The 18,159-nt window shown below is 42.8% G+C and overlaps 1 protein-coding gene across 1 annotated transcript in view; it reads right to left on the bottom strand.

Moving 5' to 3' along the window:
- The window catches only part of LOC138746803 (proliferation-associated protein 2G4-like), a 56,496-nt gene extending 49,022 nt beyond the window's left edge, over nt 1-7,474 (bottom strand). Inside the window, exon 1 of the mRNA XM_069905265.1 lies at nt 7,349-7,474. Coding sequence (XP_069761366.1) covers nt 7,349-7,433 — 85 coding nt within the window. The 5' untranslated portion in view covers nt 7,434-7,474. The remainder of the gene's footprint in view (nt 1-7,348) is intronic.
- Nucleotides 7,475-18,159: the final 10,685 nt, after the last annotated feature.

The following is an 18,159-nucleotide window of genomic DNA, read 5'->3' on the forward strand; positions in this document are numbered from 1 at the left end:
GATCAGGCACTGAGGAATGCGGCAGAACAGAGGGACCTGGGAATACACATATTGTGTACTGCCAGTGTTGAGAAGACGGACACACACACCAAAGCCTTGAAGTCAAGACTGGCTTATTGCACTGGCCATTGCATTTATACGGGCCCCAGGCGCTGACATCAGGGCACCACGTCATTCAAGCGCCAACCTGGGATTGGCTGGCGTTCCCACCACAGCTCGCTGTCTTCCCGCCATGCAGATCACCTGGGACGACGGCCGGTGTCACATCACCCCCCCCCCCCCTGGCCCCCAAGGTCCGCGCTGTCGTTGGCAACTTTGTGGGCTGGTCTGCATCTCTGCTACACAACCCCCCCCACCCCAGCCAGAACCGGCGATCAGGACATTGTCCCGTTGCCAGTGGATACGTTGCACGGGAGTGTCAGGTTACCTGGGCCAACAGGGACGTTTTCCACTGAGACGGCTGTTTTGTACAGAGATCGCAGGGTCCTGCTGCTGCACCTTGCGAGGGCCACGTAGTCGATCCCCGGGAAAGGGCGTGGACTGACTCGATCGCAGGGCGTGAGAGCAATGACTACCACATTGCTTTTCCCCGCAATGTGCTGTATGTCCATGGTAAATTTGGACTCGTAGGACAAGTGTCCCTGCTGTCGAGCCGGCCACAGGTCTGATGCCTTATGGAAGGCAAAAGTCAACAGCTTGTGATCAGTGAAAACCTTGAACTGCCCACCTTCCAAAAAGTAACGAAACGTCTGACCACCTGGTACAGCACCAATTGCTCTCAGATATTGTATTTGAGTTCTGGGGACAGAGATGGCTATTGAAAAATGCCAGGGGTAGTTGCCACTGGCCTTCAACAAGCTGTTCCAGTGTGCATCTTACCACTGTGCTGGAGGCGTCGACTGTCAGAGGTGCCTCTCGTCTGGGGTGGACCAGGAGGGTGGCATTGGCCAGCACATCTTTGGCATTCTGGAACACCCTCAAAGACTCATTGCCCCAGGTAATGTCCTTTGACTTGCCCATTAGTGTATGATGTGGGATGCTGCCAGTATGAATCTGTGGTAAAAGTTTATACCAACGATTTCCTGTAGCCCTTTAGGGGAGGGGTGTTGCCCCATTTTGTTTATTCTGTGCCCCAGGAAATCAATGGTGTCTAGACCGAATTGGGACTTTGCAGGATTAACTGTTAAGCCAAATTCGCTCAACCGGGAGCACAGTTGTCTCAGGTGGGTGGCAGAGTCTTTGCAGCTGGCAATGAGGATATCATCCAAATAAATGAATGCAAATTGGAGGTCCCAGCCCACTGTACCCATCAGCTGCTGGAAAGTTTGTGCCGTGTTTTTCAGCCCAAAGGCATGTAGGAATTCAAACAGGCCAAAGGGGGGTTATAATCACGGTCTTGGGGACATCCTGGGGGTGAACTGGGACTTGGTGGTAACCCCGGATGAGAGCGTGGTGGCCTCGTTGGTTGCTACACGGCCTCCACCCCCTGCTGTTTTTGGCACCATGTTGATGGAATGCCACACAGTCCCTAGCTCCTCCATTTTCTTAAACTCCTCCTTAGTGAGGCTGAACTTCTTGGGAGGGAGCCAGCGTGCCCTGGCGTGCAGCTCTCAGTCAGAATGTAGTGCCTTACCCCATGCTTTGGGTCAGCCGCGGAGAATTGTGGTGCCACTATTGAGGGAAACTCTGCCAGGATGCGAGCAAACTCATTGTCAGGAAGCATTATAGAGTCAAGATGGAAGGGTGGGTAGTTTGGCTTCCCCGAGGTAGAATTTGAAAAGTTCCGGCGTGCATCAAGCATCGTTCATTGAGATCTACGAGAAGGCAGTGGGCATGAAGGAAGTCGGCCCCCAGGAGCGGGTGCGCCACTGCCACAAGGGTGACGGTCCACATAAGCCAGCTGTTGCCAAACCAAAGGGGGGTGGTATGGGTACCAAAAGTTTGGACGGAGGAGCTGTTAGCTGTCCTCAGTGCTGGGCCCTGCTTGCTGTTGCAAGTATCGAAGCCTGCGGTGGGCAGGATGCTTATCTCATTGCCGATGTCGACCAGGAAATGCCTGCCTGACAAGAAGTCTGGAACGGAGGGGAGGCTATCATGTGGGCCCACCGCCACAGCTATCAGAAACCCGCAAGATGGCCAGCATCGACGGCCTCTGCACCCCATCGCTGATGACAGTAGCACAATTGGCCCAGGGTATTGATTTGCCTCTCCATTGGTCTTGGCTGTGCTTGTTGACCTGGTCTACGATGGCACTGATATCTATCTTCGCTCTCCAGAGCATGTCTGCCAGGGCAGCGAGGCTTGCTGAAGTCCTCATCAGTGAGCAAGAGTTGCATATCTTCAGGCAGTTGCTTCAGAAAGATCTGCTTGAAGAGCAGGCAAGGCTTGTGGCCCTTAGTCAAAGCGAGCATTTTGCTCATTACAGGTTAACAGCTTTTTGAGGGCCTTGCTCCGGAGGCTGTCATAGGAAGTCTACAACCCTTGTCGCTATGTCTTGATCGAGTCTACTCACAACGTAGAAGTAGCAGGTGTCGTCAGTGATGATATGTTGTAGCTGGAATTAAGCCTTGGACTACTCGAACCACACGTGTGGCTGCGACACCTAAAATGTTAGGAGCGTGAATGAGACCGCGTGTATGGTCACTGGCTATGCCTGATCTGTCATCTTTGGGTCCAACTGCCAGTTAGACCTGTCTGGGTCACCAACGTAGCATTCGTATTACCTGAGCGTGGTTCTCCACGACACGCACACCAAAGCCTTGAAGTCGAGACTAGTTTATTGCTCTGGCCGTCATGTTTATATGGGCCCCAGGTGCCGATGTCAAGGCACCATGTCATCGCAGCGCTGGTCTGGGATTGGCCAGCGCCATCCCCAGATTCGTGCAGTTGCTGCGTTCATCGGCCATTTTATGGACCCGTCTGCGTCTCTGTGTGTGGGCCACTACAATTATAATGATTTCTTGAAAGTGGTGATACAGGTGGATAGGGTTGTAAAGAGATTTTCTGGCATACTGTCCTTCATATTATCAAGGTATTGAGTACAGGATGTTAGTTATGGTACATGTTAGACATTGATGAGGCCAAATTTGGAGTATTGTGTATAGTTTGGTCACCTAACTACAGGAAAGATATGAATAAGATGGAAAGAGTGCAGAGATTTACGAGAATGTTGCCCGGACTTCAGTGCCTGAGTTACAGGGAAAGGCTAAACAGATTTTATTCCCTGAAGCGTAGAAGAATGAGGACATTTGAAAGAGTTATTTCAAATTATATGGGGTACAGACAATAGCAAACATAGATAGGTTTTTTCCTCTGAGGGTAGGTGAGATGCAAAGCAGAGATCATGGGTTAAGGGCAAAAGAAAATGTTTAGGGGAAACTTCTTCACAAGGCACTTTCAGCTGGCTAAAATCCCCTGATGTAAAGCCGCATATTATGCCCACATGCGGCTGTCAGGAGGCCACTTGAATGCACAGGAGGCGCATGCGAGACAAACTTTGTAACCCTCCTCCAGGAGGGATAATCACGAAACACTGAGGTCCCCCGGCACCTGAATGCAGCCACCCGAAAGCGGCTGCTAAGGGGATGACAATCAGCTGGTGAGCACCTGACAGCCCCCCTCTCAGCTGCCTCTGCCCCCCCCGGTGCAGGCTGTCCCCATACTGATTCCACTGCCCCGCTCTCTCCCCACAGCCCTATATCAGTCCCCACACTGTGGGACGTCCCCGCGTTAACAGCCCACACCAGCTGTCCCAGCTCTGACAGCCAGCCATCCCAACTTTGACAGCCAAAATGGACAGTGCTGAAAGCACTGCCACCTGAACAACCATTCCACAGGTCTGAATCCGCTTCTACAGGCGCATTCTTGGTGGAGAATGCACTTGAAGAAGCTTACAGAGTGGTGGGAGTGTGGAATAAGCTGCCAGCTGAAGTGGTGAATACACATTCAAATTTGAATGTTTAAGAAGAATTTAGACAGGTGCAAGGATGGGAGGGATATGGAGGGGTATGGACTGGGTATGTCTGTAGGACTCGGCAGAATAATAATTCAGCAGAGACTAGGACTAAAGGGCAAGTTTCTGAGCTGTCATCGTCTGGTTTTATATGAAGAAATTAATACTTAGTTATCACATAACTAACAGCTGCTACATAAAAGTAGCCACAATTTACCAATTTTCCTGCAGCTTTTCCTAATGCAGAGTACATAGAACATTAAGGCACAGAACAGGCCCTTCCACAATGCCTATGCCAAATATTGCTCCAAATTAAACTAATCCTATCTGAATGCACGTGATCTCTCTTTCCATTATCTATTTGTGTCTCTCTAAATGCCTCTTAAACATTGCTATTCTATCTGCTTCCACCATTTTCCCTGGAAGAGTGAAAAAATAATTGCCACATTTTCCAAATTTTGGCAGCCCTCCAGTACCTTGCCATGCAATAACTCGTCAAGATGAGATAAGACAGTGACAAAGGTCTGGGGAGGAAAGAACGTTAGGTTTGCATCGACAATGAGCAATGACCACACAATCTGTCTTTAGTTATAAAAACTTCTAGATTGGACACTCAAGAACTCCAAACTCTTCTTTGAAATAGAGCTTTGTTTAAAATAAAGCACAGCCAAAAGAGCACCTTGCACTCAATCTAATGTTTCACTCAAAGAACAGTACTTCTAACAGCATGTCTGTCTATTGTGACTTAAACCAAAAGAATGTCTTATTCTCTTTATATCCTCTTCTGAAAACATGTGACAAACTCTCTCAGCTGCCTGGACTGCACCTGTTCCCACACAGTCCTTTGTGAGGATGCTATCCCTTTCTCCCAGTTTCTCAGTCTCCACTTCATCAGTTCCCAGGATAAGGTCATCCGAAAATGTCCTCTTTCTTTAAGAAAGATGGTTCCTCCACCACTGTGGTCATTAATACATCACTCATGTGCATCTTCCCCATTTCACATACTCCGTTCTCACCCACTACCCATAGACAGAATAAGGATATGTTCCTTTGGTTCTCATTTTTTCACCCACCCAGCCTCCTCATCCAACAGTGAAACATGAAAGTCTGCAGATGCTTTGATTGCAGTAAAAATGCAAATCCTGGTGGAACTCAGCCAGCCTCGCAGCATCCACAGGAAGATATTACCAGCGTTGAGCCAGAGCCCGCTTCAAGATAGGAAAAAAAGAACAGGAAGGTGTCAGAATAAAGACACAAGACTGGCAGGGGAAGGAGTCCAGACCAACAAAGGGTGTTAACTGAATAAGGGGAGTGTAAAAAATTGATCTTTTTACTCTGTCCGGGGGGAAGGTGGGGGGGAGGGCAAAAGAAAGGCATGTACACGCTGAGGGAAAGGCAACAGGGAAAGACCAACAGGTTTATCAGGAACCAGAGGTTTATGTTAATGCCATCCGGCACCATCCTTTGACACTTCCACCAACTGCAATGTGATCCCACCACCAGCAACATCTCCTCCATAACGTTTTCCAAAGATACCATTCACTCTGCAACTGCCAAATTCACTCTTCCTTCCCCACTCATACCCCATCCCCACCACTTCCTGCTGCAACCGCAGGAGGTTGCAAGAAGTCGCTACTGTTCTCCCCTCGCCTTCATCAGGGGTGTAAACACATTCCAGGTGAGGCAAAGTTTTACACGCCCCTCCTTCAGCATACTCTACTGCATTCTGTGCACTTGATGTGGCCTCGTCAACATTTGTGAATCCAAATACAGATTTGGCAACCACTTTGTCAACCACCAGCACTTTTTCCTCACATGTCTTCTATAACTATTGGTTGTCAACCATTTTAATCCTCCCTTACCACTCCCACACAGACAGGTCTGGTCTCTGCCTCATCCATAGCTAGGGCAATACCAAACACAAACAGCATATCATGCTCCACCTGTGATGCCTACAACCCTATGGTATGATCACTGAATTTTCTGATTTCAGGTATCACCACCCAGATCCTGTTCCATGTTTACATCTGTCCTATACCTGCTCCCATTTTTAAGTCCATTCCAGCATTTGCTTTTCACCCACCAACCCCAGGTGTCTCATTTCTTATAGTACCTATTTTACCACTCCATCCCTCAAACCTGCCGAGTATCAGATTACCTCTTGGGTCACCCCCTCTCCCTTTTAGTTTGCTATTTCCCTCCTTAGTCTCAACAAAGGGACCTGACCCAAAACATTGACAGTCCATTTCTCTCCATGATGCTTCACCCAGGTCCCTCCAGCTTCTCCTTGTTTGACCACGAACATGTATACTGCTCATGACTAAATTACCCCCATGTAACCCAGAGGCAAAGATTTACCATTGTGATAATGTTTCCACCAAATTATGGATATAGCAAATAAATTCAAGGAAATCAGGCTCCCAGAGCATCCAGACTGCAACAACCTCAACAATTTCCACCCAAAGACTTTAGAAACAAGAATAAACCATGGTCACCAATGCAAAAGGCACATGATAATACTAGAGGATCCAATAGTTTTATGTGATTCTGGTATCCTAATTATTGGATCTAGTAAACTGTTACAGATTTGTAACAAACCTCAAGACTGAAAAAAAAATCCTTCTAACAGTATGCACACAAGAATGTTACTTTTGCAGAAAATATCTTTATTAGCAGCAGGGCAATAAACTTAATAATTGAACTATGAATTCTCATTGATGGCAGGCAAGAAGAAAAATTAACAATTTTGCACAGCTTCGGGTGGTATGTGGGTGGAAAGAAAAAGGTTTCAAAACCACTGTTTTAATCGTCCCTAATTGATTCGTTATGTGCACGGTTTCATAACTCCAAAGAAAATGTGCCAATGACAATTTTTCTCAAGAATACTTCACTCGAGTTTGGACCAGTGGTTCCCAACCTCCCCCCAACCCCCTTCCACCTTAATCAATCCCTTACTAATCACAGAGCACCTAGGGCAGAGGGATTACTTTAAGTGGGATGTGAGTTTTGGGGGGGGGTGTTTGCAGTTTGAAAGCCACTGATCTATAGAAACGAAAGGATGACCAAGGGTTCGGGCCTTTTTTTCATTCGCTTTGTGACGTGAACGAAGGAGCCCGATCGAGGGTCTTCGGCCCATCACCTCGTGACCAGACAGTTGATGAAACTGCGGGATTTGGCGATGCCAGATCGTGCCCCAGGAGACAGACCGTGCGCAGTGCGGTCCGGGAGCGAGGTTGTCCCGCCGCCGAGGCCTCCCCACGCCGCAGCCCAGCCGCCGAGGCCTACCCCGCTTCCCACGTGCCCACACCGGTTGCCCCATAGACGGCGCCGGACAGCCCACCGCCGCCACCCCCAAGCGTCCGCCCACTCCTCACGGCCCTTCCTCCCTTCACTCACGGTTGGCGATGTCGCCGCCCATCTTGTACTTGGTCACCACCAGGTCTTCGGCGACCGTCTGCTCCGGGCTCTCATCGTCCGACATCTTCCCCTCCTCTTACCCACCTTCCCCCGCGGCCGCCGCGTCACCAGTTCGCCCGGCGGCCGCGGTGCCTCATGGAGATTGTAGTCCTGCAACACCATTTCACACTGGAGCCTAAAGATGAGCGCTCAGAGGCTTCTTTGCCGCGGCCATCAAATTCTTGGATAATCAATGAACCACGGACACAGCCTCACTTTGACTTTTACGTGCACTATTTTATTTTGTAAAGTGGTTTATATAAAATGTTTGCACTGGGATGCTGCTGCAAATCAAATTTCATGACATGTTCACGACGATACCGAGAGGTACGGTAAGTGAGGACTACAAATACCCAGAAGGCTGCGGGATCGGCCGCGCATGCGAACTGGAACGGTAACCCACACTAACTGTCGATTGGGGGTTTTCCGCGCTCGAAAGGAAACAGAACACAAATCAACGGCAAAATTGTAAAATTACAAACGGGTGCGTTTGTGTGTGGTCAAAAACCAGTGGCGTCACTCCTTCCCCCCCCCCCCCCCCCCAATGGACCTCTTCTTGTGTCCCTAATGTTTTTTGTACTAATGTTACTTGTGAATCATAATTCCTGTCGATCACTGAATGTGATGGCAAAGTAGTGAGATAAACAGCGAGCAGAATTAAAATTACAATATCATACACAGAGCTGAATGGATAATAATATCGAGTTGTGAATAATATGTGAGAAAGATGTTAATGCCCCTTCTTGCACCCCTGAGACTTGCTGCCTTGACTCTGTGGGGTGAGTGATCGTCTCTTCTGGGTTCCTCAGGACCCTTGCTTTCTTGCCACGTGGCTGCGCATCAGCTGCAAGCTCAGCGAACCTCGGTTTCTTGTGCTCCTCGGCCTCCGGCACTGCAAGCTCAGTGAGGCAAATGAGGTGGAGAGAGGCCGACCGCAGCCCAAGGCCTGGCTTGAGGTTGGTTTCCGCAATTTTCATTTGGGAAGCAGAACATCTGGCCTAAATCTGCCTCCATCGTCCAATCACCTGGCCGCCCGAAACCTGATCTTGATGTGGCGATTCCGGCTTGACCCTCACCTGTTACAAATTGCTTAAATGTAATATTTCTTCAATTACATGAATACTAACAACAAAGTTGTTTTGTGTAATCTTTCTACATTGAATTACAGCATTATTCGTTACAACATTATTAGTAATTGAGCAGAAACCTTTTTTGATTATTCTCCTTTTCTTTTAATTACGACTTCATTCTCAAAAAAAGTTATTGATATAGGTTCACATATACCAATCACCACAATATTGTAGTTAAAACACCAGAAAATTTGACCAAAGCAGTAACTATAAAAACTCCAGCAGCAACAGAAACAACAGCGCATCCTTGTAGCATGTGCAGACGAAACCATGTGATTCGAAGCATCTTTGTCATTGAGTAATAATGACAGCTCTGACTGGAGCGCATTAGAAGACACAAAAAGTACATGAACACCAAGTTTTAGCCTCGTAGGTCTATTGATACGAAAAATGTTTATGTTGTTATAACTAACTACAGGGATATTTTATAAAAAATAATAAATTTCTGCTGAAACACTGCTCAAAAATTTTATAGACAGTCATTTTGGTGTCACCCCCTCTGATGGTGTCACCTGTTACTGTTCCTTAGTGACACCAGTGGTCAAAACTTCTAAAGGTGTACAGTGAAGAGCATTCTGGCTAGTTGCATCACGTCTGCACAGGACAAGAATAAACTCCAGAGGGCTGTTAACTCGGCCCACAAAATCACAGGCACCAGACTTTACTCTATCAAGGGCATCTACAAGAGGTAGAAGAAAGCAGCCTCTATCCTCAAAGACCCCCACCACCCAGGCCATGCCCCCTTCACACAGGAGCCTAAAGACGAGCACTCAGCGATTTCTTTGCCGCGGCCATCAAATTCTTGGATAATCAATGAACCACGGACACAGCCTCACTTTGACCATTACGTGCACTATTTTATTTTGTAAAGTGGTTTATATAAAATGTTTGCACTGGGATGCTGCTGCAAAACAACAAATTTCATGACATGTTCACGACAATAAATTCTGATTCATGCCAGGGAAAGTCTAAACTAGCTTGGTAAATGAATAGAGCCAAAGGAATCCTGATGAAGGGTTGCAGCACAAAACGTTGACTGCCTCTTGTTTTTTTATGGATGCTGTAACCTACTGAGATACTCCAGCACTTTTGTGTATTGCTTAAAGGTTAGTGGCTGTGATGGACTTAGTAAGGTTTGCAACTTTCTGCGGTCTTCTGCGTACCTGGGACTTCAAGTTTCCAAACCAGGTCATGATGCAATCAGCAATCTTTCCACAGTAAACGTTCAATAGATTTTGATGGCATGCCAAATCTACTCAGATTTCTTAGAAAGTAGAGTCATTGGTGTGCTTTCATAGTTCCATCAAATGTGCTGGCTCTGGAGAGGAGTCACGTGATGGAGTAGTGGCCGGTCGGGGAACTCCAGCCCTCTCCAGAAAAGTAAAAAAAAGACAGTGAAAAAACAAAGGCACAAACACAAAAAACAAAATAAAGTGAAAGTAAAGGTGTGGAGAAAATGGCAGCGAAGAAAGAAAAGCCAAAAGCAATAGGAAGAAGAGAAGAAGAAAAGACGTTGGAAGAAGAAGGTGAAGGCCTTACCTGTCCGAGGAGGCCCGCCGCAGAGAGAGAAGCCCGCTCCTTAAGGTCAGTTGAAGCCCCGAACTTGGGACTACAAAAATGGCTCACGGAGTCAAACAAAAGTGCGCAACCGCGCATGCGCGATGCGCAAGACAAAAATAACACTGACGGGAGGGGGGACCAGGTGAGGAGTCGATCTCCACAGCTGAAATTGACAACCACAACAAAGCAGCAAGAGGAAAACATAGAAACTAACAAGAACAAGAAAGAAGAGAGTAAAAAGAAATCAAAGAAACAACAGATGACCAACCCAGAGGAAGAAGACCAGCATCAAGACACTTCTAGTAAAAACAAGAAGACCAAAAATACCCAACAAAATAAAACAAACAAACCAACAAGAAAACCAGAAGAGACAGAGGTAAAGGACACAGATCCTGGAGTGGACTCAGAAGAAGAAGAGGAAGAACACAGAGAAATGGAAGATGAAGGGAAGGGCAAGTACATGGATATAATTTTTTTAAAGAATATATGGAATCAGTAAAAGAATGGCAATCACAAGAATTCAGTGAAATAAAAAGTACAGAAGAAAAAATGAATAGATTAGAGATGATCATGTCGGATATAGGAAAAAGAGTGGACAAGGTGGAAGAACGAGAAACAGCCATAGAAATGGAAGTAGATGACTTAAAAAAGAAATTAGAAGAATCTGATAAAAAAGTTAAAGAGACACAAGAGCTGTTAGCTCAGAAGATGGATATAATGGAAAATTATAATAGAAGAAACAATATAAAGATAGTGGGCCTTAAGGAAGATGAAGAAGGCAAGGATATGAGAGAATTTATAAAAGAATGGATCCCCAGGGTCCTAGGAAGACCAGAATTACAGGAAGAAATGGAAATAGAAAGGGCACACAGATCATTAGCCCCTAAACCACAACCACAACAAAAACCAAGATCCATTCTAGTAAAATTCCTAAGATATACAACAAGAGAAAATATATTGGAGAAAGCAATGAGGAAAATAAGAGAAGACAAAAAACCACTGGAATACAAAGGTCAAAAAATTGTTTTCTATCCAGATACAAGTTTTGAACTCCTGAAGAAGAGGAAGGAGTTTAATACAGCAAAAACGATCCTATGGAAAAAAAGATATAAATTTATGCTAAAGTATCCAGCGGTACTTAAAATAGTTATCCCAGGGCAGCAAAACAGACTATTCTTGGATCCGGAGGAAGCACAAAAATTTGCAGAACAACTACAAAACAGACAGAGAGATGAAGATATGTAACGAGAACAAATATTACCACAAACTATATGTATGTGTGTGTGTATATATTAAAAAAATAGACTATAGGTAAGAACTAAGAAGGGAAAGAAAGGGAAGAAAGGAAGTATGGGGGGAATTAGGAGAGTGACTTTGTTATATATGAAGATTAAAATCTTTTCTGGGGGGGCTGGGTGGGGAAGAGTTACGGTCACTGCGAAATCAGTTGACGCTTACGAGTGAATTCGCAAATCCAAATGGAGAGGGGAGATGTGGTTGCCCGACAAGGGACAAAGGGCAACTCAGGAAGGGGAGGGGATAGTGGGGTTAAAGGAATTTTAGATAGGAGAATAATGGAAATATTTTATGTTTTAGAAATGTTGTCTTATAATGTGTTCAAAAAAAGAAAGCAGAAATGGATAAGAAGGAAAGGTGATGATGAGGAAACGGAAAGGAAAGGTAAACAAAGTATGAAATGGCTATGTTGAACTATATGACTTTAAATATTAATGGAATACATAACCAAATCAAAAGGAAGAAACTGCTAAATTTACTGAAAAAAGAAAAAATTGATATAGCATTCGTACAAGAAACACACTTAACTGAAGTGGAACACAAGAAATTAAAGAGAGATTGGATAGGACAGTAACAGCAGCATCATATAATTCAAAAGCCAGAGGAGTAGCTATATTAATCAGTTAAAATGTACCAATCAAAATAGAAGAGGAAATAATAGATCCAGCAGGGAGATATGTAATGATAAAATGTCAGATATATTCGGAGTTTTGGAATTTACTCAATGTATATTCACCTAACGAAGAAGATCAAAAATTTATGCAAGATATCTTTTTGAAGATAGCAGACACGCAAGGGAACATACTAATAGGAGGGGATTTCAACCTTAATTTGGATTCAAACATGGATAAAACTGGGAAAAAAAATTAACAGAAAGAACAAAGTAACCACATTTATAATTAAATCGATGCAAGAAGTGCAACTTTTGGATATATGGAGGAAACAACACCCAAAGGAAAAGGAATATTCATACTATTCGGGTAGACATAAAACATACTCAAGAATAGACCTATTCCTGTTATCAGCTCGCATGCAAGAGAGAGTTAGGAAAACAGAATATAAAGCTAGACTATTATCGGACCACTCACCCCTGTTATTGACAATAGAGTTAGAGGACATCGCACCAAGAATGTATAGATGGAGATTAAACTCCATGCTACTTAAAAGGCAGGATTTTAGACACTTTGAATTAAATACGGAATCAGTGAAAGATAAGTTTATACTATGGGACACAATGAAAGCATTCATCAGAGGGCAAATAATAAGTTATGTAACTAAGATGAAGAAGGACTACAATCAGGAAACAGAGCAGTTGGAAAGGGAAATAGCAAATATAGAAAAAGAATTAGCAATGAAGGAAGACACAACTAAAAGAGAATTGGCAGATAAAAAAATAAAATATGAAACACAACAAACATATAAGGTGGAGAAGAACATAATGAAGACAAAACAGAAATATTATGAACTAGGAGAAATAATGCACAAAATTCTAGCGTGGCAGCTTAAGACAACAAACTAAGAGAATGGTATTGGCATTAAGGAAAAAAGACAAGCAAATCACATATAATCCAACGGAGATTAATGAAAACTTCAGAGAATTCTACGAACAATTATATCAAACTGAAAACGAAGGGAAAGAAGACAAAATAGATGAATTCTTAACTAAAATTGAACTACGGAAATTACAAACAGAGAAACAAAATAAATTAACAGAACCATTTGAAATAGAAGAAATACAGGAGATAATAAAAAAAATACCGAATAATAAAACACCAGGAGAGGATGGATTCCCAATAGAATTCTATAAAACATTTAAAGATTAATTAATTCCTCCCCTTCTGGAAGTAATCAATCAGATTGATAAAACACAAAGCTTACCAGATTCATGCAAAATGGCAATAATTACAGTAATAACAAAGACAGGGAAAGATCCACTCACACTAGCGTCATATAGACCAATATCTTTACTTAACACAGATTATAAGATAATAGCTAAACTATTAGCAAACAGATTAGCCGACTATGTACCAAAAATAGTAATCTAGACTAAACTGGATTTATTTAAAAAAGACGAACAACAGACAATATCTGTAAATTTATTAACTTAATTCACACAGTAGAAGGAAATAAAGCTCCAACAGTAGCGGTTGCTTTAGACGCAGAGAAGGCCTTTGACAGAGTAGAATGGAATTATTTATTCAAAGTACTGCAAAAATTCAGCTTACCAGAGAAATATATTAATTGGATTAAAGCATTATATATGGGGCCATTGGTGAAAGTGACAGTAAATGGATATATATCAAAACAATTTAACTTAAGCAGATCAACAAGGCAGGGATGCCCACTATCTCCCTTATTGTTTGCGTTAGCCATAGAACCACTAGCAGAACTGATAAGAACAGAAAATAAAATAAAAGGGATAAAAATAAAAGACAAGGAATATAAAATCAGTCTATTTGCAGATGATGTTATAGTATACTTAGCAGAATCAGAAATATCAATAAAAGAATTACATAGGAAATTGAAGGAATATGGAGAAGTGTCAGGGTACAAGATTAATGCAAATAAAAGTGAAGCAATGCCAATGAATAATGCGGATTTGTCAAAATTTAAGAAGGAATCACCATTCAGATGGCAAATGCAAGCAATGCGATACCTAGGTATACAAATAAATAAAAACCTCGGCCATCTGTATAAACTCAATTATTATCCACTAATGAAAAAATTACAAGACAACTTAGAGCATTGGAAAGACTTACCACTAACACTGATAGGAAGGATAAACTGTATTAAAATGAATATTTTCCCAAGGATACAATACCTATTTCAGACATTACCAATACGCTTAACAGAGAAATTCTTCAAGGAGTTAAAGAAAATAATAAGGAAATTTTTATGGAAAGGGGGGAAACCGAGGATAGCACTAGATAAATTAACAGAATGGTATAAACAAGGAGGCTTACAACTACCAAACTTTAAAAATTATTATAGAGCCGCACAATTAAGATACCTATCAGATTTTTATCAAACAAGGGAAAAGCCAGATTGGACTAGATTAGAATTAGATAAAATAGGGGAGAAGATACCTGAACATATATTATATAAATGGGATGAAAAATAAGTACAATGTAGGAATTCTCCAGTAGTGCATCATCTGCTCAACATTTGGAAGAAGATTCATGTGGAAAGGAATAAAACAAATTACCAACTATCAAAACTAATACTGACGCAAAATCAGCTAATCCCTTTTACAATAGATAACCTTTCCTTTAGAGAATGGGAGAAAAAAGGGATCAAAAGAATAGAAAATTGTTTTTCGGGAAATAAATTATTATCCTTTGAACAAATGAAGGATAAATATAATATAACTCACGATACAGTGTTGGCATACTACCAACTGAAATCCTACTTGAAGGACAAATTGGGAAGCAGTCTGAAGTTACCAGGGGGAAGTAATTTTGAATATGTGATTACAGACACAATGATAATCAAAAAATTTATAACAAATATGTATATTAAACTGCAAGAAAAGGAGAATGAGGAAACAAATGGTAAAACTAAACAAAAATGGGAACAAAATCTAAACATAAAGATAAAGAATGAAACATGGGAGAAGTTATGCTCAGGAACTATGAGAAATACAATAAACACGAGGTTACGTATGATACAATATAACTGGATAAACAGGCTATACATTACACCTCAAAAGTTAAATAAATGGGACCCAACAGTATCTGACAGATGTTTTTGCTGTAAAAAGGAAATGGGAACAACAATTCATGCAATTTGGACATGTGAGAAAGTGAAAAAATTTTGGGAAGATCTAAACCAGATATTAAATAAAATCACAAAAAGCAATATACCAAAAAACCCAGAGATCTTCCTCCTAAGTAACATAAAAAACAAAGAATTAGGACTCGAGTTGGATGGAGCACAAAAAAGATTTGTTATGATAGCCCTAGCTGTAGCAAAAAAATGTATTATGTCAACCTGGAAATTAGAAGATAACTTGAGAATACAACAATGGTATATAGAAATGAATAAATGTATTCCATTAGAAAAAATAACCTATAATTTAAGAAATAACATTACAATATTTGAACAAATATGGGAGCCATACATGAAACACAATAGAGAAAACCTACCGAGGACATCAAAGTTGGGGGGAGCAGCAGTGGCTGTGCCTCTGGCACGGGGTCAGCCCCTGTAGCTCAGAAAAGTAGGGAAAGGAAGAGGAGGGCAATAGTGGTAGTGGACTCCATAGTTAAGAGGACAGATAGGGGATTCTGTGGACGCAGCAAGGAGAACCGGATGGTGGTTTGCCTCCCTGGTGCCAGTGTCCGGGATGTTGCTGCTCATGTCCCGGATATCCTAAAGTGGGAGGGACAGGAGGCAGAGGTCGTGGTACATGTAGGTACCAATGACATAGGGAGGAATAGAGAAGAGGTCCTAAAAAGTGAGTACAGGCAGTTAGGTAGGGAGTTAAAAAGAAGGACCGCAAAGGGGGAAATCTCTGGATTACTCCCTGTGCCACGAGAGTGAGAATAGAAATAGAATGAGGTGGAGGATTAACACGTGGCTGAAGGGGTGGAGTAAGGGGCAGGGTTTCAAGTTTCTGGATCACTGGGACCTTTTTTGGGGAAGATGTGACCTGTACAGTAAGGACAGGTTACACTTAAATCCCAGGGGGACCAGAATACTGGCAGAGGTATTTGCTAGGGCTACTCAGGATCCTTTAAACTAGAATGGTTGGGGGGAGGGAGCAAAATAGTACAGAGCAGTAAGGAGAAGGTTAGAATGCAAACAAAGAAAGTTTGTAGTAAGTATTTGAATATGGATGGGCAGGTGATAGAGAAAGGAAATGCTCTGGAAGAAGATGAAGGGCAATTGGCAGGAAAAGGAAATAATGTTGTTATTAAAGATGAGGGAAAACAGGAATTAAGAATTGGGAAATCTCTGAAATTCATATATTTTAATGGCAGGAGTATTGTAAAAAAGGTAGATGAGCTGAAGGTGTGGATTGATACTTGGAAGTATGATGTGGTAGCGATTAGTGAGACATGGTTGCAGGAGAGATGTGATTGGCAGCTGAATATCCCTGGGTTTCGTTGCTTTAGGTGTGATAGAGTCGGAGGGGCAAGAGGAGGTGGTGTTGCATTGCTTGTCAGGGAGAATATTACAGCAGTGCTTAGGCAGGATAGATTAGAGGACTCGTCCACGGAGGCTATTTGGGTGGAACTGAGGAGTGGGAAAGGAGAGGTTACACTTGTAGGGGTGTATTATAGACCACCCGGAGGGGACCGAGACCTAGAGGAGCAAATCTGTAGGGAGATAGTGGATATTTGTGATAAGCACAGGGTTGTAATTATGGGAGATTTTAATTTTCCACATATAGATTGGGAAACACATTCTGTGAAAGGGCTGGATGGGTTAGAGTTTGTGAAATGTGTGCAAGATAGTTTTTTACAACAATATGTAGAGGTGCCGACCAGAGAAGGAGCAGTGTTAGATCTACTGTTGGCAAATGGGATGGGTCAAGTGACGGAGGTTAGTGTTGGCGAGCATTTCGGGTCCAGTGATCATAATGCCATCAGCTTCAATGTCATTATGGAAAGAGATAAGTCAGGGCCATGGGTTGAGGTTTTTGATTGGGGAAAAGCTAGATTTGAGGAGATGCGAAAGGACTTACAGGGTGTGCATTGGGACAATTTGTTTTATAGGCAGGATGTAGTAGAGAGATGGAAGTCTTTTAAAGATCAGATTTTGAGAGTGCAAAAGCTTTATGTTCCTGTTAGGTTAAAAGGAGGGGCAAAAGGTTTGAGAGAGCCGTGGTTTTCAAGAAATATTGGAAACTTGGTTCGAAGACAAAGGGAGGCGTACATTAGGTATAAGAAGCATGGAATTAAGGAGATGTTTGAAAAATACATTGAATGTAAGAGGAATCTTAAGAGAGGAATTAGGAAAGCTAAAAGAAGGTACGAGGAGACTATAGCAAGCAGGGTAAAAAGTAATCCAAAAGGGTTCTACAAATATGTTAATGGTAAAAGGAAAGCTAGAGACAAAATTGGTCCCTTAGAGAAACAGAGCAGAAAACTGTGTGTGGAGTCTAGAGAAATGGGGGAGATATTGAACAGTTTCTTTTCTTCGGTATTCACCAAGGAGAAGGATATTGGGATATGTGAGATAAAAAAAGCAAATTGGGTAAATATGGAGAATATAGTGATTACGAAAGGCTTTTGAAGAATATAAAGGTGGATAAGTCTCCGGGACCAGACGGGATCTTCCCCAGGACATTGAGAGAAGTAAAGGAGGAAATAGCAGAGGCTCTGACGGTAATTTTCCAAATGTCATTAGAGATGTATTGCGCATGTAGTTCCGTTATTTAAAAAGGGTTCAAGGAGGAAGCCTGGCAATTATCGGCCTGTAAGTTTGACGTCTGTGGTAGGTAAATTAATGGAGAAAGTTCTTAGAGATAGTACTTATAAATATCTGGATAGACAGGGTCTGATCAGGAGCACTCAACACAGATTTGTGGGCAGAAGGTCCTGTTTGACCAATCTGATTGAATTTTTTGAAGAGGTGACTAGGAATGTGGATGAGGGTAGTGCGGTGGATGTTGTCTATATGGACTTCAGTAAGGCCTTTGATAAGGTACCACATGGAAGGTTAGTTAGGAAGGTGCAGTCTTCAGGTATAAATTTTGAGATAGTCAAATGGATTGAACATTGGCTGAAAGGGAGAGGCTGTACTCGTCAGGTTGGAGGC

This window comes from Narcine bancroftii, chromosome 12, assembly GCF_036971445.1.
Source record: "Narcine bancroftii isolate sNarBan1 chromosome 12, sNarBan1.hap1, whole genome shotgun sequence".
Taxonomy (NCBI): domain Eukaryota; kingdom Metazoa; phylum Chordata; class Chondrichthyes; order Torpediniformes; family Narcinidae; genus Narcine; species Narcine bancroftii.